We start from the raw sequence: 24,305 nt of genomic DNA, 5'->3' as shown, positions 1-24,305 counted from the left end.
TGACCCGAGAGGGGACACGGGGAAATAAACTCATCCTCTTTTCAAACTTACAGTCTCTGTATATTTTATTTTAAATAAATTTGCTTTTAATAAAAGCAGAAAAAATAGATATATATTTTTAAATAGGTTTTTTTCCTTTTTTTTTTCTTCTTCTTTTTTTTGGTTTTTTTTTGTTTTATTTTTTTTATTTCCTTCCCCCTCTGATAAATTGGCAAAGAATCTTTATTTATGTTTTTTTGTTGGCGGGGCTGCCACCAACAAATCCTGCGGAGAAGAGAGAGCTCGGCACGAGCTTTTTTCCCGGGAAAAGAAGAGGAAAACCAAATATAGATATATATTATAAATGTAGAATTTCCATCAAACATATATTAAGGCATGTAAATAGCAAAATAAAGGGCCAGCTTTATGAGCTAAAGGGGCTGAGGGAGGCTCAGAGGGCAGCGGGGTTTGGGGCTCCAGGGATCCTACAAGTATTGCTAAATTGGCATTGGGATGCAGGGAGGTCCTGGGGGTTTGGGATGGATGGGATTTGGGGTTGGAGGTTTGGGATTTGGGATCCAGCTCCTGGCCCCTGCCACGCTCGCATCCTTCCAGGGATTCTGATTCTTTCCCATCCTCCGGGGTGATGAAGAAAAGGGGAATTTGCTACAGGAAATCCGAACCGCTGGAAGGGGCTGGAGAGCAGCGGGAAGGGATTTTTGGAGGGTGACAGCAGGTCCCCAGGTGACACCTCTGTCCCCAAACCCCTCCTCAGCACCATCCCCACCCTCCACAGGGGGTCTGTGCCGACCCCACAGCTCCGTTATCCCGCCTGGCACCCCAATTCCCTGCTGTGCCCCATCCCTGCCCGGAGCTCCGTGCTTGGAGCGCCCCGGAGCGCCCTGGGCACCTCCGTGTGCCCGCAGTGCCACCTCCGTGTGCCCCCAGTGCCACCTCCACCCGTCCTGTCCCCTCTCCCTCCGGCTGGGCCACCGCTGGTGACACGGACGGGTTCCAAAACCAGGGTCAGGGCTCAGGGAGGGGAAACGGCGCCCGAGGAGCCGGGGGGGACATCCGGGTCTGCTGGGAGGTGGCAGCACCATCCGCGGTGGGGACAGGCGGGTCCCCACCCAAGAGCCCCTTCACAGACCTTGGGGGCCGTCCCAGGAGTGCTGCGCTCGCCACTGGGCTGGTGGCCACTGTCACAGCTGTGTCCTGGTGGCCACTGTCACAGTTGTGCCTTTGTGGCCACTGCCACAGCTGTCCTGGTGGCCGCTGTCACAGCTATGTCCTTGTAGCCACTGTCACAGCTGTCGTGGTGGCCACTGTCATGGCTGTCCTGGTGGCCACCGTCATGGCTGTCTGAGTGCGCCCTGGTGGCCGCTGTCACAGCTGTCACGGCTGTCCCTGTGGCCACAGTCCCGGCTGTCCGGGTGTGTCCCGGTGGCCGCTGACAGCCCCGGGGGCTCCTTGGGGACAACCCCGGCCCCCGCCCGCCTCCTCGGGACAGGGCTCCCGGGGGTGCCGCCTGTCCCGCTGCTGTCGCCGCCGCAGGGAGGGAAGGGGGTCCGGGAGAGCCGAGGACGGTGGCGAGAGGTCCGGTGTCACCTCAGGAGGGGACTAAAACGTGGCCCCGTGGAACTTGACGGCGCCGGCAGCAGCCAGGGCTTGAGCTGGGGAGGGGGGACAGGACAGGACCGGGGGGCTGAGCCGGGGGGCTCCACCCCGCGCCCACCCCCCCGGGGGACACGCGGCTCCGAGGAGCGGGGGGAGGCTGGGACCCCCCGGTTTTCATGCTGGGCTCCCCCATTTCCCCCCTCGGCTTTTGGGGGGGACGCTCGGTCCATGGAGGAGCCGGGGCTGACGTGGCAGCGCGGGGATGGGGGGATGACGTCAGAGAGAAGAGGTGCTTACGTCACAGGCTCACACCCGCATGAGGTGGCTGCCGTCGGCCCGGGGCGGCTCGGACGAGAGGGGGTTGGTCGGTGGAGTCGGGGAGGCTGGGGAGGTGGGAGGGCTGGGGGTGGCGCACTGAGCTGGAAACGAGAACGGGACAGGCTGAGGACACGGGACAGGGAGGGGACAGCGGGGGGACAGCGGGGAGGGACAGAGAGGGGGGACAGAGCCGAGGGGACAGAGCGGAGGGGACAGCGGGGAGAGGACAGCGCGGGGGGGGACAGAGAGGAGGGGACAGAGCGGAGGGGACAGCGAGGAGGGCAGGGGCAGGGAGGAAAGAGAAAGGAAAGGGGGGAAGCAAGCGCAGGTTGGACAGAATCACAGCTGGCAGGACAAGCAGCCACAGCTGTCAGGGCAGCCACAGCTGGCAGGACAAGCAGCCATAGCTGGGCAGGACAAACAGCCACAGCTGGCAGAGCAGAGTCACAGCTGGCAGGACAAGCAGCCACAGCTGTCAGGGCAGCCACAGCTGGCAGGAAGGACAGAGAGTGACAGCTGGGCACAGCACGCACACGTGAGCTCCCGGCAGGGCTCCTCATGGACAAGGCATGGTGTGGCACCGTGGGCACTCGGGCACGGTGTGGCACCGCGGTCAGCCACGTACAGGATGTCACCATGCTCACTGGGCACAGCGTGCCACCACAATCCCCCCGCCCCCAGCATGAAGCGCCACCATGCACAGCCACGAGGTGCCAGCCCGTGCCACCTCGATCCCTCTGGCACGGGGTGACACCACAATTCCCTGGCCTTGGGGTGACACCGCAGCCTCCCTGCGTGGGGTGCCACCGTGCTTGCCCAGCCATCTCATGCCATCTCATGCCACCTCATGCCACCCAGCCAGGCACTCCCACCCTCGTGCTGAAGCTGTGCCCAGCTGCTCCCGCCAGGATCTCGGGAGCTGTTGGCATCCCCTGTGCCCCTGTCCCAAGGCTGACCCCTCTGCTGCCCACTCTGCTTCCACATCCACACCTGCCCTCACGCCCCTGCCCTCCTGGCACCTCGCTGTGCCAGGGTCCTGCAGGGTCTGACCCTCCAGGCCCCCGTTGCTCACCTGAGAGCATCCGGCCGCGCCGCGAGGCCTCGGCAGCCAGGGCACAGGAGATCTCGATCCTCTTCTCCTGCTCCTGCAGCTGCACCTCGGGGTCCTGGGGGGCGTCCACCTCCCCCTCGCCCAGGGGGATGACGTTCTGCAGGCTGGGAACGGCACCCGGGGTCAGCACCCTGCCAGGACCCCCAAAAGGGGATGGGAGAGGGGCAGCAGGGTCCCCTGGGATGGGGGGGGGAAGGGGGGCAGGTGGGTGGGTGGTCTTGGAATGGCCAGGGAAGGGATGGAGGTGGGTGCTCAGTGCCCTCAGGATGCCCAGGGAAGGAATGGAGATGGGTGGTCAGTGCCCTTCAAGGCGCCCAGGGAAGGGGTGCAGGTTGCAAGTGGGTGGTCAGTTCCCTCTGAGGATACCCAGGGAAGGGGTTCAGTGCATGGTCAGTGCCCCTCAGGGTGCCCAGGGAAGTGGTACAGGTCACAGGTGGGTGGTCAGTTCCCTCTGAGGATACCCAGGGAAGGGGTTCAGTGCATGGTCAGTGCCCTCAGGATGCCCAGGGAAGGGGTGCAGTGGGTGGTCAGTGGCCTCAGGGTGCCCAGGGAAGGAATGGAGATGGGTGGTCAGTGCCCCTCAGGGTGCCCAGGGAAGGGGTGCAGGTTGCAGGTGGGTAGTCAGAGCCCCTCAGGATGACCCCTGGCACGGCCAGCGTGGGCACTGCAGCCTCACCTGGACTTGGCAATGAGAGTCTTGATCCTTTCCACCTTCTTCTGCTTCTCCTTCATCTCCTCGGGGCTGAGGGGCGACTCGGGCTCCAGCTCCACGTAGCGCTCGGGGATCAGGACTTTGTCCGGCGTGGACAGCTGGGGACAGTGGCACGAGCTCAGGGGGTGCCTGTGCCGGACTCTGGGGACCCCAGCCCGCACTGCTCACCCCCAACCCTGCCCGGACACGGCTCCGGGCTGCTGCCACCCCGGGGACACGCCGTGCTCACCTCCTTGCTGATGTCCACGTCGTAGTGCTGCGGCTCCAGCTCCATCTTGCGCAGCCGGGCGATCTCCTCCTGCGGCGTCTCGTACACCTTGCCGGGCTCGTCGGAGCGCAGCGCGGCCTCCAGGTCCGAGATGTCCACCTCGTGGATGCTGCGGTGTCGCCGCACCTGCGGGGGGACCGCGTCGCGCTCAGCGTCCCCCAGGGGGCGGCGCCTTGTCGCCGGTGCCACCCCGCGGTGTCGCCGCCGCTCCCTGGGCCGGGCTCAGGGACTCACCACCTTGTAGGAGGAGGGGGTTTTGGTGCCGGGGGGGTCGGGCTGGGGCCCGGGGAGCTGCAGGCTGCGCCGCTTCTCCTTCATGGAGCCGCTCTGGTGCCGCTTCATGCGGTCCATCTGCTCCTCCACGCTCATCTTCACCTTGCTCTCGGCGGCGAACGCGGCGCTCTTGGGTCTCTCCTGGGGACCAGCCCAGCCTCACGGTCACCCGCGGGTGGCCGGTGACATCCTCCCAGTGCCACCCCCCTCTGCCGTGAGCCGCTGGGATGTCTGTGACTCCCGGGGTGTCACTCCCGGGGCGTCACTCCCGGGATGTCACTCCCCTGTGCCTGCTGCTCTCTGTGAAGAGAGCTGCGGCCACAACTCCCGGGGTGTCACTCCCGGGATGTCACTCCGGAATGTCACTCCCGGGGATGTCATTCCCAGGGTGTCACTCCCCAGCAGCGGGGAAGGTGCTGAATTCACCCTGGGGGTCTCCAGGAGGTGCACGGTGACACACGGAGACACACTCCTGTCCCCAGGCTGCAGCGGAGTCCCGCTGGGCTCCCCCAGCCCCCCCAGCCGAGCCCCCAGCCCCCCTGGGCTCCCCCAGCCGAGCCCCCAGCCCCCAGCCCGGCCGTACCCGGGAGCCCAGCCCGTTGGCCAGCCCGTTCCTCCTGGGCACCGCCTCCTCCTCCGCCGGAGATTTGGTCCTGGGGGGGACGATTCCCACTGCGGGGACACCACGACAGCGGGATGAGCCTCAGTGACCCGGGGCAGGGTCCCGGTGCCACCCCGGGGTGCTGGCGGGGTCCCCAATGCCGTACCCTTGTTTGTCGCCGCCTGTTTGTCGCCGTCGTGCTCCGGCCGGCCCTGCGGGAGCGCCTCGGGCGCGGGGCCGGGGCCGCTGGGCCGGGGCGGCTCCTTCTGGCTGGGCTCCGAGCCGGGCTTGGGCTGTGCGGGGGGAGAGGTCCCCGTGAGCCCCGCACCGGCCTGGGGACGCGCTCTGCACGGGGACACGCTCTGCACGGGGACACGCTGTGCACGGGGACATGCTCTGCACGGGGACACGCTGTGCACGGGGACACGCTCTGCTTGGGGACACGCTGTGCACGGGGACACGCTGTGCACGGGGACACGCTCTGCTTGGGGACACGCTCTGCACGGGGACACGCTGTGCAGGGGACATGCTCTGCTTGGGGACACGCTGTGCACGGGGACACGCTCTGCACGGGGACACGCTCTGTCTGGGGACACGCTCTGCTTGGGGACACGCTGTGCACGGGGACACGCTCTGCTTGGGGACAACCACTGCTCTGGGGGTGACAGACCAGGGGACACACAGGGGACACCTGCTGCTCTTGGGGTGACAGGCAAGGGACACATGGACAGGGGACACTCTCTGCTGTGGGGGTGACAGACCAGGGACATGCAGGGGACACCCACTGCTCGTGGGGTGACAGGCAAGGGACACCCGCTGCTCTTGGGATGACACACAAGGGACACATGGAGAGGGGACACCCGCTGCTCTGAGGGGGACAAACAGACCATGGTCACACTCCAAGGACACACGGACAGCGGCCAGGCAGGACCAGAGCCCCCCAGAATTGCGGGCAGAGGGGCTGAGGGGGCTCTGCTCCTGTCCCTGCTCTGTCCCCTCCTGGCGGGGTGGGCACAAAGCCCTGTGCCCACAGTGAGGGACAGGGTGACAATCCCTCCACAGCCACCAGGAGCTGGGGACAGGGACAGCCTGGCTCCGTGCTGGGCTCCCATGGGGTCACACAGGGGCACGAGGGCCAGCAAAGGGACAGTTCTGGGGTCCTCCCCCACGAGAACTGCTGGGGTGACGCTGGGGTGACAGGGGGGTGTGACAACAGGCCAGCAGCCCCGTGTGTCCCCCTAAATTCACCTGACACTGCTGGGGTGACAGGGGGGTGTGACAACAGGCCAGCAGCCCCGTGTGTCCCCCTAAATTCACCCTGACACCCTGGATGACACAGCCACCTCTGTGCCACCTGTGCTGGCACCGTGCCCCTCCCCAGCTCGGCACAGCCGCTGCTTTCCCACGGTCACACGTCCCCACCCCTGGCCGTGGGGACACTCCTGTCACCTGTGTCCCCACACACGGCCGAGGTGCCACCAGGAATTCCCAAATCCAGCTTTGCCACATGGACACGGAAGGACAGTGACAGAGGCAGAGCAAAGCAGAGGGGACAACCGGGGACAACCTCCCCAGGAAGAGGAGGGGACAATCCCTGTCCTGACCGTGGCCACCTGCTGGGGACACCAGGGATGTGGCAGGGCAGGATGAAGAGCTGTCCCTGCACCAGGTGCCACCTCCACACTGTCCCCACACCAGGTGCCACCTCCAAACTCTCCCTACACCAGGCGTCACCTGCATGCTGTCCCTGCACCAAATGCCACCTCCACACTGTCCCTGTACCAAGTGTCACCTGCACACTGTCCCTGCACCAGGTGCCACCTGCAAACCGTCCCCACGCCAAGTGCCACCTCAATGTCCCTGCACCAAGTGCCACCTCCACACTGTCCCTGTACCAAGTGTCACCTGCACACTGTCCCTGCACCAGGTGCCACCTCAATGTTGTCCCTGCACCAAGTGCCACCTCCACGCTGTCCCCATGCCAGGTGCCACCTCCACGCTGTCCCTGCACCAAGTGCCACCTCCACGCTGTCCCTGTGCATCCAGGGCTGGCAGCTCCAGCTCCTGCCTCACCCCAGCGCCTTCCGTGCCACGAGGAGGAGGAGGAGGAGGAAGGCTCGGTACCTGTCCCCGCCTGGCCTCTCCCCGCTGCCAGGGCGGGGAGGCGGGGTGCGGCCGCAGGCGGCTCTCGCTGGGCAGCGGGGGCACGGCCGGAGGAGGCTCCAGGGGCACGTAGGACTTGGGGAGGGGAGGTCGAGGCGGGCCCGGTTCCTGGGGCGGGCAGAGCGCCGGGCGGGAGAGCAGAGAAGGAAGAGAAGAGTTAGAACAGACAGACAGACACACGGCGGGAGCGTCCTGGAGGAAGGGAGGGATGGAGGAGAGGGAGTGACTCCGGGGTGCCACATCCTGCTGCTCGTGCCCAGGCTCGGGGCTGTGCCAGTGAAGGGTTCTTGGCAGCTCTGGGGGCACTGGTGTCGCCTCTCTGCGGCCAGGAGGGGTTGGGGAGTCCCCAGATTGTGCCCTAAATAAACGTGCTGTGCGTGAAGTGGTGCCAGCCCGGGGTGAGGGCACTCAGAGCGGCTGCGGTGGCACCAGGAGCTGCTCCTGCCCCTCCAGACACACAGCCCTGCAAGGACCACGCACCCCAAAGTCACCAGGGGACACCAGCGCGCATCCATGTCACCAGGCAGAGCCAGGAGGGTGGGCAGCTGTGCCCCGCAGCCTGCCACCCCCCTGGTGACACAGAGGGGACCCCAGGGTCACTGACCTCGCCAGGGCCGGGCTTGGTGGGCGATCCCTGGGAGCCGGAGATGAGGGAGAAGGGGCTCAGGGGGCTGGTGAGGCTGGCAGAGCTCAGCGGGCTGGCAGGGCTGTTGGAGCTGTACGTGCCCGAGGGGCCCAGGGCCACTGCGGAGGAACGAGATAATTAAAGATAATTAAAGATAATAACGAGGGTTTTCACCCTGCCCAGCAGGGACAGCCCCCTCACCTCTGTGCTTGGCCGTGTCGGTGCCTCGGGAGGGGTTGTTCTTCCTCAGCCCCTCCATCACGTCCTGGATGCGCCAGATCTCCCTCTGGATCTGCCGGTTCAGCAGCTCGTTCTGGACGGGCAGAGGCAGAGCTCGGAGGGGTCCCGGGGGCACCGGTGCCAACCCCAAACCCGGCAGGGCCCGGCCCCAAACCCAGCCACGGGAGCTGACCCTGGCCACATCCAGGGTTTGTTTTATCCTGCTGGAATCCCTGGATCCGCTCCCCAGAACTCACTGGGGCTGCGGGGACCCTGGGCTGTCCCCTTCGATGGCACCCAGGTGGGCAAAGCTGGACATGAGGGCTGGGCATGGAGAGCCCAGGGGTGGGGACAGGGGGATCTCATCACTGTGGGGACCCCACGGGTGGCAGGGGACATGGGTGTAAAGGTTAAAGGTGACAGGGGACACCCTCACCTGGGTGTAAAGGTTAAAGGTGACAGAGACACACACACCTGGGTGTCCAGGTTAAAGGTGGCAGGTGACACACACACACCTGGATGTCCAGGTTAGGGGTGACAGGGGACACAAACACACCTGGAGGGTTTGTTTTATCCTGCTGGAATCCCTGGATCCGCTCCCCAGAACTCACTGGGGCTGCGGGGACCCTGGGCTGTCCCCTTCGATGGCACCCAGGTGGGCAAAGCTGGACATGAGGGCTGGGCATGGAGAGCCCAGGGGTGGGGACAGGGGGATCTCATCACTGTGGGGACCCCACGGGTGGCAGGGGACATGGGTGTAAAGGTTAAAGGTGACAGGAGACACCCTCACCTGGGTGTAAAGGTTAAAGGTGACAGAGACACACACACCTGGGTGTCCAGGTTAAAGGTGGCAGGTGACACACACACACCTGGATGTCCAGGTTAGGGGTGACAGGGGACACAAACACACCTGGATGTCCAGGTTAGGGGTGACAGGGGACACACACACCTGGATGTCCACGTCCAGGGTACAGGGGACACACACACCTGGATGTCCAGGTTAGGGGTGACAGGGGACACAAACACACCTGGATGTCCAGGTTAAAGGTGACAGGGGACACACTCACACCTGGATATCCAGGTTAAAGGTGACAGGGGACACTCTGACCTGGCTGTCCAGGTTCAAGGGACACTCACCTGGATGTCCAGGTTCAGGGGACAGGGGACACTCACCTGGATGTCCAGGTTGAGCTGCTCCCAGAGGTCATCGTGCAGGGTGGACACCTCGCTCTCCAGGCTCTCGTACTCGGCCGTGCTGTTTGCCAGAGCCTGAGGGGACGGGGGGGATCAGGGGGGGTCTCTGGCACCCAGCACAGCCCCCCCAGCTGGGGAGGGGGTGGCAGCAGAGGGGACAAGCTCTGAGGTGCCCGGGGCACAGCAGAGGTGGCATCTGGGGGGTGCCTAATTCGCTTTGTCCCAGTGAAGGACTTTGGCCCCCAGGCAGCCAAGGGGAATTCCCTGCTCATTTCCCAGCCAGGAAGGGACAGAAGGGACAAAAGGGACAGAAGGGACCTGAATCCCGGGGCCTGGGACAGCTCCACGCGGATGTTGATGAGCTGGTTCTGCAGTGATTCCTTCTTGTGCAGCAGCTTCTCGGGGTAGGCGGGCTGGCTCCCGAACATCTCCAGCTCCTGGTGCGTCCCCATCAGGGCGCTCTCCAGGCTCTCCTGCGGGGACAGACACAGCCACGAGGTCCTGGCTGCTCAACAGAACACCGGGAGTCTCCCCCAGCTCAGAAATGTCCCCAGGCTGCGGCTGCCACACCCCTGGAAGGGCCCAAAGCCAGGTGGGAGACCTGGGATAGCGGCTCAGGGGTGGAACGGGAGGTTTGTGATGTCCCTGCAAGCCAGGGGGCACAGGGGACCTGCTCACCTGGCTCAGGGGGGGCAGGGGACACTGTGACCTGGTTCAGGGGTGGCAGGGGACACAAATATACCTGGATGTCCAGGTTCAGGGTGACAGGTGACACTCACCTGGGTGTCCAGGTTAAGGGTGACAAGGGACAGACACCTGGATGTCCAGATTTAGGGTGACAGAGGACACTCTCACCTGGTTCAGGGCTGGCAGGGGACACTCTGACCTGGATGTCCAGGTTAAGGGTGACAGGTGACACTACCTGGCTCAGGGGGGGCAGGGGACACTGTGACCTGGTTCAGGGGTGGCAGGGGACACAAATATACCTGGATGTCCAGGTTCAGGGTGACAGGTGACACTCACCTGGGTGTCCAGGTTAAGGGTGACAAGGGACAGACACCTGGATGTCCAGGTTTAGGGTGACAGAGGACACTCTCACCTGGTTCAGGGGTGGCAGGGGACACTCTGACCTGGATGTCCAGGCTAAGGGTGACAGGTGACACACACACCTGGATGTCCAGGTTAGGGTGTGGCAGGGGACACTCACACCTGGGTGTCCAGGTTAAAGGTGACAGGGGACATTCTCACCTGGCTGTCCAGGTTCAACCCAAACCCTCCCGTGGTGACGTCACTTCCTCGCCCCGCAGGTGCCACCCCCAGGTCCCCATGTGGCCACCCGAGGTGCCACCAGGTACCTTCTCAGCCCGCAGCTGCTGCACCAGCCTCTCCTGCTCCCGCAGCACCTTGTTCTGCTCGCAGAGCTTCCCCAGCAGCTTCTGCGCCGGGGCAAGAGAAAGGGGGAGAGGATGAGGAGGGTGAGAATCCCACTGGGATGCAGCCAGGACTGATGGGATTTACGGGATTTATGGGATTTATGGCTCTGGGGGGCGTTCCAAACTCCTGCTGTCATTGCAGGGGCTTTGAGGTGACACGGGATAAACTGGGAGATGGGGCAGGACCGAAACTCAGGGGAAGATCCCCCCCTGAGGGGCACAGAGCGACCGGCTGCGGGGACAGGGGACACACAGAGGGGACAGGACGGGCTCTTACATCCGTGTCCTGCTCGCTGATCTTGTAGGGCTGCAGGGTGTCCCTGTAGGGCTCCGGGAACGGCGTCACCTGCAAGGGGAGCGCGGGGTGAGCGCGGGGTGCGCGCTTCGCCCCGGGAAGGGGAGGCAGCCCCCAGCCCCCTCTGCCCTCCCTGCGAGCCGGGAAGAGGAGCCATGGATGCTCGGGAGCCGCTGGGATGAAGCCACGACCTCTCCCTGCCCATTCCCAGCGGGAAGGATGCGGGGAGAGCCCCGTGAATCACGAACCGCCACCATTCCAGCGGCGGGGAAAACAAAGGCAGCGCGATTGAGCTGCAATTCCACCTCGGCGGAGTGGGAGCACCCACAAAGCAGCAGCAGGGCCTGTTTGCCCCCGCCCGGCTCCTCCGTGAGTCATTTTCCTTTCCTGGAAATCTCAATTACTAATGGGACCTTCGGCAATTAGCTGCCTGGCGGAGCCGGAGATGAAAGGCAGCAGATAGGCAGGAGGGGATGTTGTTGCTAGAAAGCAGAGAGGGCGCTTTGGAGCCACGGAAAGCTCCGGGGGGATGCAAATGGATCCGGATCTGGGAAGTGCCCGCGGGGCCGGAGGCAGAGCGGGGCGGGTGGGGATGAGGCGCCCCCGGGCAGGGAGCCCGGCCAGCCGCAGGAGCATCCCGCAGCTCCCGAGCCACCCCCAGCGCATCCCTGCCGGCAGCAGAGGCAAACAGGCGCCGTTTTTGTTGGAAAATCCCATCCAGGAAGCGCCCAGGGCAGCACAACCCGGGGTGGGTGGCACCGGGGGGGCGCAAGCCATGTGACACTGCGGGGATGTCGCAGCGCTGGGGACAGAAGGAGCCTCCGGGGAGCGGGAGAGGCCGTTCCCTGGCCCTGGTTCAGGAATTATTCTGCTGGTTTAAGAGCTGCATCCCTGCTACCCCACAGCTTCTCCTTGAGAAACAAGGACAAGCCAAGTCCTGCGTGTCCGGGGGTCCCTGGGGCAGTTCTGTCCCCAAGGGTCCCCAGGGGTGGCTCCGTCCCCGAGAGTCCCTGGGACAGCTCCGTCCCCAAGACTTCCCGGGGCATCTCTGTGCCCAAAAGTCCCCAGGACAGCTCTGTCCCCAAGAATCCCCAGGGCATCTCTGTCCCCAAGAGTCCCCGAGAGCAGCTCCGCCCGAGAGTCCCCGGGGCTGGCTCTGACCCCAAGGGTCTCCAGGGGTGGCTCTGTCCCCAGGGCACCCCGGGGGCAGCTCCGTGCCCACCTCGCGCTGCCAGCACGAGGATTTGCCGGCTTGGAATGGCTCATGGATGGATTAGCAAAGCCTGGGATGGAGCAGCGCCTCCCCCGGGAGCGAGAGCGGGATGTGCCGGATGCCGCCGAGCGGGTGGCGATGGCAGCAGGTGACCCCGGGCGGCAGCAGGTGACCCCGGGTGGCAGCAGGTGACCCCGGGCGGCAGCAGGTGACCCCGGGCGGCGCGGGGGTGGCACGGCCGCCAGGCACGAGCCATGCGGGGCCCGGTGGCCGGAGCCTTACTTGCATGTAGAGCTGGGCCCTAGGGGAGGAGGTCTCCACCATCCTGTTCACCATAGTGATGAGGGTCTCGCTCTCGCTCATCTGCGGCACACAGGGAAGGAAAGGGCAGCGTCAGCGGGGACACGCCTGTGCCAGCGGTGACCCCTCCAGGAGCCCTCAGGACGCAAAGTGCCACCCCCTGGGATGGCCCAGGGGCTCCGGATGTGGCCCGGCGCTGCTGTTGCTCCTTTGAGTGCGCTTTTTTTTTGGGGGAAAACACGGATAAAACAGAGCCGGATGGCACAGACGGACACGAGCTCGGACAGGGACGGCAGCGGCGTGGCCTGGCACACAGACGGACACACGGACAGGCCCTGGCACTGCCTGTGGCTCCGTGCCCAACGGGGCTGGCCCTGGGTGCTGGGGAGGTGACCGACACTGGGGTTGGGGACAGCAGCGTCCCCTTTTCCAGGTGGCACCGGGAATGGCACATCCCTGCTGCCGGGCACGCTCTGTGCCACTCCACGGGGACAGCACTGTCCCCAAGAAGTGGTGGCCGAGCTCCCTGGGTGACAGGTGACAAAGCCACTCAAGTCACCAGCACTGCAGCTCCACCCAGCAGGACACTCCAGGGAAGACCCCAGCCGAAATCCCAAAGGTGACAACGCTTTGTCACCACAGCGGGGCCCAAACCCTGCTGGGGCTGCAGCGGGCGAGGGAGCAGAGAGCAAACAGAGCAGGAGGAGCTTGAAAAGAGGCCCCTGACAGCGTCACTCCGAATTAACCTCTCCAGAGGCCGCTGCCAGAGCAGGAGGAGGATGAGGAGGAGATGCCAAACCTTTTTAGGCAGCGTTTTAAAGAGCCTGCGGCGCTGCGAGGAGCTTTTATTGCAGTGGGAAATCCTGGCCCCAATCCAAGGCGGACACAGATCCCGGCCACGGGAGATTCGCAGCCAAACGGGATCGGGATTGTGCTGGGAGCAGCTCCCTCCGTGCCCGCCTGGCTGCAGCTCCCTCCGTGCCAGCCTGAGGCTTTGGGCACTGCCTGGATGCGGCACTGGGGTTCTCCCAGCTGGATCCTCCTCCCTGCGCTCCTGGGATGGAGTCAGTGCAGATTTCCTTCAAAAATTGCTGGTAGAATCAGGGGTTTCCTCCAAAAACGCCACACAAAATCATGGTTTTCCTTCCAGGGTTTTCCCACAAAAAAGCCCTGGTAAAATCAGGGGTTTCCTCCAAAAACCCTGTGAATACTAAGGTTTCCTCCAAAAACCACTGGCAAAATTAAGGTTTCCTCCAAAAACCACTGGCAAAATTAAGGTTTTCCTCCAAAAGCCACTGGCAAATCCAGGATTTTCCTCCAAAACCCCTGACAAAATCACAGTTTTTCTCCAAGGTTTTCCTCCAAAAACCACTGGCAAAATCAAGATTTTCCCCAATAAACCCCATTCAAAATTAAGGTTTTCCTCCAAAACCCTGGCAAAACCAAGATTTTCTTCAATACACCCCATTCAAAATCAAGATTTTCCTCAATAAACCCCATTCAAAATTAAGGTTTTCCTCCAAAACCCTGGCAAAACCAAGATTTTCTTCAATACACCCCATTCAAAATCAAGGTTTTCCTCAATACACCCCATTCAAAACCAAGGTTTTCCTCCAAAACCACTGGCAAAACCAAGATTTTCCTCCAAAAACCTCTCCAGAACCACCTGAGCTCTGCTGGATTTTGGTGCCCACCTGCACCACACCCTTCACCCCCGAGGGGCCACCACATCACCACGGCCCCGCTCCCCACAGGCCACCTGCCACCCCTGGCACGGGGGACACCCCGGGCAAAGCGTGCCAGCCTTGGGGACAGCACGGCCCGCGCGGGTGCCCAGCACCAACCTGGGGCGTTCCAGAGCTGCTGCACCCCCTGAGCTCCGGGACAACTCCCAGAAATGCCAGAACGTGCCCCAAAACCCCCCAAAAAAACCACACAGAGGCACCACCAGAGGTTGGGGGGCGACTTTTCTGCCGGGCGATGAGCGGCCCTGCGGATGCAGAGGATGGAAGAAGCCAAACCAAAAATAAAAAAAAAAAAGACAACTGGTGCTGCTGGGATGCTGCTGGGATGCCAGAAGGGGTGAGGATGGATGGCAGCAGGGCACGGGGACACGGGGCACACGGCAGGGGACGAGAAGCAGCCGGTGAGGTGAGGCTGGCAGCCAGCTCCGCCTACCTGCTGGTCCAAATATTCTAGGTTTCTTTGCAACTGAAGGTCTAAAAGTTCATCCTACCAGGAGCCAGCAGGCAAGAAACGAGCAGCAAAACACATAAAAGAAGAAGCAAAGCGGTTAGGGGGGAGCCTGTGGAATGGCCCCCGGGCCGGGAATGCTGCTGGGAATGCTGCTGGGAATGGGAATGTGCCCCGTGGAACCTTGGGCAGCTGATTTCTCATTTATATTTTTATTTCTAGGGCGACCCTGCCTCCGGCTGCGGGGATGGATGGGCGGCATGGGCGGGCTGAGGTGAAATTCAGGCTTCTCCCTCCTCTGGCGGTCCCGTCCCAGGGTTTTGGGATCTGCGGGGACCTCCCGGTGTCACCCCCCAGCTCCGGGAGGGGACACGAGGCAGGAGAACAAAGCAGCTGTGGCCAGATGTGAGGAAGCAGAGCGGGGTTTGGGGAGGGCTGGACTCAGCCAGGGACCACCCTGGGGGTCCGAGGGTGTCCCGTTCCTACAGAGGGACCTTCCCACGAGGATTCCTTCGGGAATGGCCAGCAGGGAGCGGAGCCACCGAGGAAAGGCCCAGCTCTGCCCCTGGAGTGCACCAGCTCCTCCTTGGCCACCTGAGTGAGGACCCCCCCGCCTGCCCCACGTCCCCGGGGTGGGCTCTGTGCCCCCTGTCACAGGGTCACCCCCCCAGGGGACAGCAGGTACGTACCATTTTGTCGTGGATGGTGGGGGACGCCGGGAAGTGGTAGGGGTACACCCCGGGTGGGACGGGCCGCCGGTCACCCAGGTAATCGTACTGCGGAGAGAGGGGACCCCACCCCAAAATCAGGGACACGCGACAGGGGGAGAGCACAAGGGACAGGGGCATCAGCGCTCCCTGTGTGGGAGCACATCTTGGGCTCCCAAGAGTTTTGCTCCAAAAACTACTGGCAAATCCAGGATTTTCCTCCAAAACCCCCTGGCAAAATCGGGGTTTTCCTCCAAAAGCCATGGGCAAAATCTTGGTTTTCCTTTAAATACTCCACATCATTTCCTCTAAAAACACCACATGCCACAGATCCCATCCCATGGATCCCATCCCATCCCATCCCATCCCATCCCATCCCATCCCATCCCATCCCATCCCATCCCATCCCATGGATCCCATCCCACAGACCCCATCCCATGGATCCCATCCCATCCCACAGACCCCATCCCACAGATCCCATCCCACGGATCCCATCCCATCCAACAAACACAACCAGGGACCCTTTGCAGGACATCAACAAAGCTCCCACCCCCGCCTTGTTCCACAAACCGCGGCCTTGGCGTCACTTTGGGGCCCGGCCGCGCACACAGAGGGGACACGGCCGGGACACGGCCACACCCCGGCCCCACAGGTGCCCACCTTGGGCGAGCTGATGGACCTGCGCATCACGAAGCTGGCGGGCTCGGCGTAGATCTCGTCCCCGCGGGGCGGCAGCCGCTCGAAGCGGGCGCTGGGCGAGCGCACGGGCGAGTAAACCCTGGCGCGGCCGTAGGAGCCCTGGCTGGGCGAGCGCGGCACCGAGCGCGAGCGCGGCTGCAGCGACATCCTCCGCAGCGAGCCCGAGGCCGCGTCCACCTCGTCCAGGTAGCTCGGCGGCCTGGCGGGCGCCGGCAGCCACAGCGGCACGTCCTGGCGGCCGAAGGCGGGGTGGAAGGGACCCCCGTTGCGGAAGGAGTGGCGCTTGTCCTCCAGCGCCCACGGGGGGCTGACGCGGTCGAAGGCGGGCATGGAGCAGATGCTGTCGGGGCGCACGCCCGGCGGGTAGTACTGGTACTCCTCGGGGTACTGCGGCGAGTAGGGCGAGTAATAATCGGGCACCCGGCGGGATACGGGGTAGAACCTGCTGGGGCTGGAGAGGGGGAGAGAGAGGTGAGAGCCGGGCTGGCGGTGGGCAAGGACACCCCGAGAGGGGGAATGCTGGATGGGTGGCATTTGTCCTGCCAGGGGTTCCATGCTTGTGGAATTCCTCCTGCCAGGAGCTTCCCCCTCATGGAATTTCTCCTGCCAGGGGTTCCACGGGAGCTTCTCCTCAAGGAATTCCTCCTTCCAGGGGCTCTGTGGGATCCTTCCCTCAAGGAATTCCTCCTCCCTGGGATCTCATGGTGGTCTCCTCTCCTCTCCTCATCTCCCTCCTGCAGGGACACTGAGGTGGCTCCCTCATCCCAGAGATCCCCTGGTGGCTCCCTGTCCTTGTATCCCTCCTCCAACGGATCCTGTGATGGCTCCCCCATCCTGGCCTCCCTCCTCCCAGGGATGCCCCTCTACAACCCACCCCTTTTTGGGATGCCCCACACCCAGCGGATCTCATGGTGGTCTCCTCTCCTCTCCTCATCTCCCTCCTGCAGGGACACTGAGGTGGCTCCCTCATCCCAGAGATCCCCTGGTAGCTCCCTGTCCTTGTATCCCTCCTCCAACGGATCCTGTGATGGCTCCCCCATCCTGGCCTCCCTCCTCCCAGGGATGCCCCTCTACAACCCACCCCTTTTTGGGATGCCCCACACCCAGCTCCGAGCTGGCACGGCGAGAGAAAGAAAAAACGAGAGAAAAACGAGATTTCTGACCCCCAGGAGGCCACAAACCAGACGAGAAGATGCAGAACACTCCCAAAGGGACCAGCCCCGGAGCCAAACACCACCCTGGCGCACCCTCACCTGCGCAGCTCCTCGGCGGGCGCGGTGGCGCGGCGCGAGTTCACCCACTGCTGCAGCTGCGTCATGGAGCTCTTGCGCTGGGCCACCTTCTCGGGGTGGGAGCGGGGGGCGACGCCGCGGCGCTGGGCCCCGCTCTCGCCGTCCCCCGCCGGGGGGAAGGCGGTGCTGCCGGGCCGGCTGGGCGAGGGGTACGGCCACCCGTTGGGCTGCGCCGNNNCCGGCCGCTCGGCGCTCGCCGGCGCCCGCGGCCCCTCGGGGTAGGGGCTGCCCGGCTCCGAGGGCGGCTCCTGCCCGCCCAGGCCGTTGGCTTTGGCCAGAGGCTCCTTCTTGCCGTCCGCCCGCTCCGACGGCTTGCGCTCCATCTTCTCCGAGCCGCGGCCGTCGCCCTCGCCGCGGGTCCTGGCGTCGGGCTCGGCCTTGGCGTGCTCGCGGTGCGCGGCGTTGCAGTGCTGGTGGTGGTGGTGGTGTTTGCTGGGGGGGATGTTCTCCGAGTCCGGCTTCTCGTGCCTGGGGGTGCCGAGACACCACAGGGGGGTCAGCAAGGCCTGGCAGTGCCCCTGGGGTGGCCGGTGGTTCCCTGTCCCTCCCTGAGCCTTGTGGGGTCACCACTCCCCCAGCTCCCTTCTCTGGACTGTCCCTTACACCTCCAATGTACCCAGGAGTGCAGCAAGGACAGCAGCGTGTCCCAGATGTCCCCAGGCATGGAGGGCACCGTGTCCCCAGGAGTGCCTGGCAGTGGCACTGGGCAAGGACAGCACCGTGTCCCCAGGAGGGCTGGCAGTGTGATGGCACTGAACAAGGACAGCAGCGTGTCCCCAGGAGGGCTGGCAGTGTGGTGGCACTGGGCAAGGACAGCACCGTGTCCCCAGGAGGGCTGGCAGTGTGATGGCACTGAACAAGGACAGCAGCGTGTCCCCAGGAGGGCTGGCAGGGCTGTGGCACTGGGCAAGGACAGTGCCATATCCCCAGGCAGTGTGGTGGCACTGGGCAAGGACAGCAGCGTGTCCCCAGGAGGGCTGGCAGTGTGGTGGCACTGGGCAAGGACAGGCCATGTCCCCAGGAGGGCTGGCAGGGCAGTGGCACTGGGCAAGGACAGCAGTGTGTCCCCAGGCAGTGTGGTGGCACTGGGCAAGGACAGCACCATGTCCCCAGGAGGGCTGGCAGGGCGGTGGCACTGGGCAAGGGCAGCAGCGTGTCCCCAGGCAGTGTGGTGGCACTGGGCAAGGACAGCACCGTGTCCCCAGGAGGGCTGGCAGTGTGATGGCACTGAACAAGGACAGCAGCGTGTCCCCAGGAGGGCTGGCAGGGCTGTGGCACTGGGCAAGGACAGTGCCATATCCCCAGGCAGTGTGGTGGCACTGGGCAAGGACAGCAGCGTGTCCCCAGGAGGGCTGGCAGGGCGGTGGCACTCACCTCTGGCTGGGCGGGATCTGCACGCGGGCGGCCTCGCCCATGGCCTGGATCCAGGCCTCCTGCTCCTCCGTGTTCTCGGCGCTGAAGAAGTAGGTGCGGATGCCGGCGTGCTCGGCCTGGGGAGACAGGGACTGCCCGTTACCCGCCGGCAGCTGCTCCACCCGGCACACCGTCACCTGTGGGGGCACACAACGGGGAGGGGGACACAGCCAGCGGGTCAGAGCTCCGCTTCCATCCTCACGGCATCCCGCCGCCCCGGGGCTGCCAGCAGCGCTGCGTCCCCTCCGTGAGCGGGGGAAAGCTCTGCAGGCTCCTCATTGTGGGGTTTTATCCCCCTCGGAGTCACTCCCGGGGGTTTTTTGGGTCCAGCCCCCACCCTGAGAGGAGCAGCCCCCCGGTATTGGGGTGGCAAAGGGGCCCAGCAAGAGCGGCAGCGCCCCAGCAGCACCGTCCATGCAGGGGGAGGGGGAAGGTGGTTTCTCAGCCCAGGAAGTATTTTGGGAGGAAAAGGGTCGGTTTTGATCCAAGGTGTTGGTGCCTGTTCTCCGCCCAGAACGTGCTGGAAGGAGCCTTTATTTGAGGGTTTTTTTGAAGGTTCCACCTTCCCCCTGTGGAAAGGGATGGGGGAAAGCGAGGAGGAAGAGAAGGGAGGAAGCAGAGTTCTCCTTCTGAAAGAATTTCAATGGTTCAATCTCTTAAAAAAAAAATTAAAAATTAACTAAAACAGAAAAATGAGGTTTGATTAAAGCCCTCCCTTGAGTTGCCATCCTCCCCAGAGCATGCAGCCACCGTGCCCAGCTGGGGTCACCTCCTGAGCCCCCCATGCAGTTCTGGAAGCTCTGCAGGCAGAGGAGGAGGGGAAATGGAAGGATCCATCCCCGGGATGAGCGGGATCAGCAGGAGCAGGGCGAGCCCGGGGTCCCTCAGCCTCTGCATGCACCACGAACACGAGAAGGTGGAACACTACCTAGGTGGTGGTGGCTGGGTGCTGGCGTGGTGGTGGCACCAAGAAACCCCTCCTGTCCTGGCATCCTCGCCCGCCGAGGGAGGAGGAGGAGGAGGAGGAAACACAGACACGGGGTCAGTGGGAGTGGTCTGGGAACCCCTCTGCCCTTCCCTGGACAAAACTGTTCTCCCAAATCCTGAAGCTGCAGAGCTTGGGGTGTGGGCAGCAGCTTTGAGAGGCCTTCCCTCATCAGTGCCAGGGAACAGGGATTTCACAGAATCATGGAGTTATTGAGGCTGGAAAATCCCTCTGGGAGCTCCCTCAGGACTCTCCAGGCCCTTCCCTGGACACCCCCAGGTCACAGAAGGTGACACCAGCGTGGGCACGGGCACAGGGCAGACCCCATGCCATCCCTCTCCTCTAAACCCTGCCCAGCTGAGCCTAAATTCAGGTTTAAGGTGGGGCAGCTCCACAAATCCCTCCCTTAGACTGGGAAAACTCGGGAGTGCCCTGTGGGGAGCCCAGCCCCGGCTCTGGACACGGGGAGGGCACGCTGGGGTCCCCAAGGCAGTGTCCCAGTGACCCGTGACTGCGAGCAGCCGGGCTGGGGACAGTGCCCGGCGATGCCAAAGGTGCCCAGTGGTGCCAAAAAGTGCCAGGGAAGCTCAGAGCCTGCCAGGGATGGATGTGGGGCAGCAGCAGCTGCCACCACAACTCCTGTTCCCCTCTCCAGCCCCAGAGCGGGCGCTGGTGGCAGCTCCCCCCCGGCTGGTGACACCTGCCACACCTGCCAAGCAAGCGGCTCAAACGGGGCCGGAATTGGGGACAGCGGCCGTGGAGAGGGGAAGGCAGGGCAGGGAGAGGGGTGGCAGCACCCAGCAGGGCCCTGAGGGGGTGGGGACCTTGGGGACACTGCTGTGCCCCAGATCCCACCCACACCAAGGCCTTGCAGAGCAGGTGGGGACCTTGGGGACACTGCTGTGCCTCAGACCCCACCCTGAGGGGGTGAGGACCTTGGGGACACTGCTGTGCCTCAGATCCAACCCACGGCGGTGACCCCAGCGTGCTCCATGCCCCACCACCAAGAAAGCCATGAGAGCAGCAGGGACCCTGCCAGCATCACCAGCGCCACCGCAGTGCCACGCCAGCGCCACGCCGTCCCCTGCCAGCCCCGGCAGGGCCACTGACCTTGAACGTGTGCTTCCTGCTGATGTTGTCCGAGGGCTGCACGGCGGCCACGCGGAAGCTGAGCAGGGGGATGCTGCCCAGGATGTTCTCCTCCTTCTCGTCTGGGGGGGTGAATCTGGGGTTACACCCACGGAGGGACCGCCGCCGCAGCCCCCCACCCAACGCCCCGGCTCCGTCCCACCTGTGGGATCGGCTCCCCGCCTGTTGCTGCTCCCGCAGCTGTGCCAGGCTCGCAAACATCCTCCTCAATTATTGATGCGAGCCCGGGAGCTGCCAGGGAGGCGGGGGAAAAACTCGGGATTAACCCCTGGGCGCGGCAAACACCGGGATAAAACAGGGTGGAGCGCCGAAAGAGCCGGGGACTTTGTGCCGGTGGCCCTGGGGACACGCTGGGGGTGGCCGGGGGCCCGGGGGTGGCCGGGGGTCCGGGGGTGGCCGGGGGCCCGGGGGTGGCCGCACCTTTGTAGTAGAAGAGGCAGCGATCCACCAGCACGAACCAGCGCTTGTTCCACTGCTTCACCCCCGAGCTGGCCTGCGGGAGAGGGGTGCTCAGAGCGCTCCGGGGGCTCCCGGGGCCCTGCGGGGCCGGGAGGGGTGGCACGGGGGGGTACCTGCTTGTAGAGCCAGCCGCTCTTGGTGACGGCGGCGTTGGGGTTCCTCTTCATGGAGTTGGAGCGCTTCCCGAAGGCGATGCCCTTGCGGGATGAGCGCGGAGCCTGCGCGGGGCAGGAGGAGATGCTCAGTGCCCGGGCTGGGCTCCCTGAGTCCCTCTCAGGGCTGGTGACAGCCGTGTCACACCGCCCCGGGCACTCACCCGGCCTCCGGGGCGCTCCGGGGGCACCTCGGCCACCATGGCGTGGTTGGGGGGCTCGCTGGGGACGGTGGCCGACCGCTTGCTGCCCGCCTTGCTGGACATGTCCGAGCTGTGTCTGCGACACGGGAAAGGGGAGTCAGCGGGTCTGGGCTGCTGCACCCCGCTGGGGTCATCCCCCAGCATTCCCAACCCTCCTTGGCTCCCCCAGCATTCCCAGCCCAGCTCCCCCAGTATTCCCAACCCTCCCAGGCTCCCCCAGTGTTCCCAGCCCACCCTGGCTCCCCCTGTCCAGCCCATCCCAGCCCTCCCCAGCTCCCCCAGCCCATCCTGATTCCCCCAGTGTTCCCAGCCCTCCCCAGCCCCCCCAGCCCAAGGGCACTGGGAGCAGACCTACTTTGGCAAGTCAAGCCTCGAGGTGTCCTCGGGGAGCTGTCCCGTCACTGGGTGCAGGAAGGTGTTCCGCCTTTCATTGTGGCTGTGGGGACAGCCATGGGGTGGGTGTTAGGAGTCTCCATGTCCCCCCACGAAATCCCGGTGTCCCTCATGCTGTGCCTGTGTCACCCACGGAGTCCCTTTGGTGCCACGTTTGCTGCTCTGTTGGTTCCACGCCAACGCCAGGGCTGGCACCGGGGCTGGCACCGGGGCTGGCATCCCTGCCCTGCCCTGAGCACGCTGCTGATCCCAGACTTGGGATCCTTCACGGCATCATGGAATCGTTTAGGTCAGAAAGGTGTCCAGGATCACCAAGCCCAGCCATTAACCCAGCACCAAACGTGTCCCCAAGTGCCACATCCACTGCGTGGGACACCCCCAGGGGTGGCGAGCGGAGCCCGAGCCCCCCTGGCTGCCCCTCCTGCCAGGGAGAGCCAGAAATGCCCCCTGAGCCTCCTCTTCTCCAGGCTGAGCCCCTTCCCAGCTCCCTCGGCCACTCCAGCCCTTCCCTGGGCTCTCATGGATTCATTCAGGTGCCAAAATCAGGGCAGTGGTGGCCGAGCCGCCCCCTGCTGCTGTCACCTCCCAGCTGTCATCACGGGCCACCTCACAAGTCGCTGCAGCAGCAGCCACGGCCCATCCAGGCTGTGCCCGCAGCGATGTCCCCAATGTCACCTCCCCCCCTGCTGCTCTCGGAGCCATTTCCAGAGCACCTCAAAGCTTTGAGTGGGGTCACCTGGGCACGGGGCTGGGCCCCAAAAACCACCCAGGACCCCTCAGACCCCAAACATCACCCCAGGATCACTCAGACCCCAAACACCACCCCAGGATCACTCAGACCCCAAACACCACCCCAGGATCACTCAGACCCCAAACACCACCCCAGGATCACTCAGACCCCAAACACCACCCCAGAACCCCCCAGACCCCAAAAACAACCCCAGGACCCCCCAGACCCCAAACATCACCCCAGAATCCCCCAGACCCCAAGCACCAGCCTGTCCCAGGGCTGTCCCAGGCCCACCTGGCACCTTGTGCCACATCCCTGCCCCGTCCCACGGAGGTGGCACTGCCAGGCACCCCAGGCCCCCCTCCCACACTTCCCGGGGTGCCCGGGGGGAACGGGCGAGGCTCAGAGCTCCACGCCAGGAATGTCACACCGGGTCCATCCCCTCCTCCCCAAACCCGCCGGGCCCCGGGACACGGAGCCACCCCGGTGCCAGCAGCCCCAGCGTGCCACCAGCTCCTCCTGCCAGTCAGCAAAATGGGGGAAGTTTGAGCAAAAAAACGCCGCTGCCAAGACCGTGCCGTGCCGTGCCAGGCTCTGGAGCCATTCACCACTGACACCCCAAAAAGTGCTGCTCCTCCCCAGGCTCCCGATCCCCTCCAGCAAGCCTCCTCTTCTCCAAAAAACCCGGGGGCACCTTAAAAACCCGGGGGATGAGCTGCACCCCACAGTTCGGGGGGTTCGCTCTCCAGACCCCCCAGTGCCCGCCTGGTCCGACCAGCGCTGCCCTGGGTGCCCGGCCCGGCTCCAGCACAGCTCTGCCACAGGGCTGGAGCCGCTCCCGGGGCGCTTTTTGCCCCCGGGGGGGTTCAAATCCCGGGAACTGGGGCAGGTCCCGGCCCCGCAGTGACGCTGCCGCGCGGGGAGGGCGCAGAGCTGAGAGAGCAGCACCCCGAAAGCGCCAGGCGTGGGCAGCGGGCGCTGCCAGCCCCCACCAGCCCTCCTGCACCCCACGCCGGGGGTGCCCCCATCCCTGAACCCCGCGCTGGGTGTCCCTGCGGGCAGGACACCCCCATTTCGCAGCCCCCCCGGCTCCTCCCGCCCCCAGCCCAAAGCTGCCCGCGCCCCCAGCCCCCGGGGCAGCCGAAAGCTGCGGGAAGCAGCGCCCGGGGCTGGCCCCGCTCCGGAGCCTCGGCCGTGCCCATCGCCTCCCAGCACTGCAATGCAGCAGCCGCTGCCCGGATCCGCTGCCCGGCGCGGGGGTCCCGCCCCGCCGGCTCCCCACGGACACTCCCGGACCCCCCCCGAGCCCCCCGGGCTCCTACCTCACCCTGCGGTCCGCCCGGAACTTCAGCATGGTCCCGGGGGCTCAGCGGCCGCTCCCGGCCCCCGGCATGGCACCGCCGCGCTGCCGGGGGACAGCGGGGACAGCGGGGACAGCGGGGAGCCCCGCGGGGCCGGGGGGCGCGGGCGGGGGGCGAGGGCTCTGCCCGGGCTCTGCCAGCCGTGCCAGCGCCCCGCGCCGGTGGCATTGGCGGAGCTCGGGGGGCTCCGGGGGGCTCCGGGGTTGGGCAGCCCCGGTGTGCGGCAGCCGGCGGGGAAGGCGACAGCG

The 24,305-nt window shown here is 64.8% G+C and overlaps 1 protein-coding gene across 1 annotated transcript; it reads right to left on the bottom strand.

Moving 5' to 3' along the window:
• Positions 1-163: 163 nt before the first annotated feature.
• Positions 164-24,039, bottom strand: PLEKHA6 (pleckstrin homology domain containing A6). Its single transcript, XM_039702569.1, has 27 exons — positions 24,019-24,039; positions 21,929-22,009; positions 21,535-21,649; positions 21,332-21,436; positions 21,180-21,252; positions 20,721-20,821; positions 18,587-18,702; positions 17,174-17,680; positions 15,882-16,371; positions 15,204-15,290; positions 14,500-14,553; positions 12,304-12,384; positions 10,791-10,859; positions 10,436-10,516; positions 9,412-9,553; positions 9,060-9,163; positions 7,869-7,980; positions 7,647-7,786; positions 7,004-7,150; positions 5,046-5,172; positions 4,862-4,950; positions 4,240-4,419; positions 3,967-4,131; positions 3,702-3,835; positions 2,987-3,129; positions 1,894-2,015; positions 164-1,652 (listed from the first exon to the last, which is right to left on the bottom strand). Exons 3-26 carry the CDS (start codon positions 21,634-21,636, stop codon positions 1,903-1,905), a joined length of 3,462 nt encoding a protein of 1,153 aa, XP_039558503.1. The 5' UTR covers positions 21,637-21,649; positions 21,929-22,009; positions 24,019-24,039; the 3' UTR covers positions 164-1,652; positions 1,894-1,902.
• Positions 24,040-24,305: the final 266 nt, after the last annotated feature.

Source organism: Passer montanus, unplaced genomic scaffold, assembly GCF_014805655.1.
Source record: "Passer montanus isolate IOZ18808 unplaced genomic scaffold, ASM1480565v1 scaffold157, whole genome shotgun sequence".
NCBI classification, from domain to species: domain Eukaryota; kingdom Metazoa; phylum Chordata; class Aves; order Passeriformes; family Passeridae; genus Passer; species Passer montanus.
Note: the sequence above shows the minus strand (reverse complement) of the source record. Positions and strands in the feature narration are given on the sequence as shown.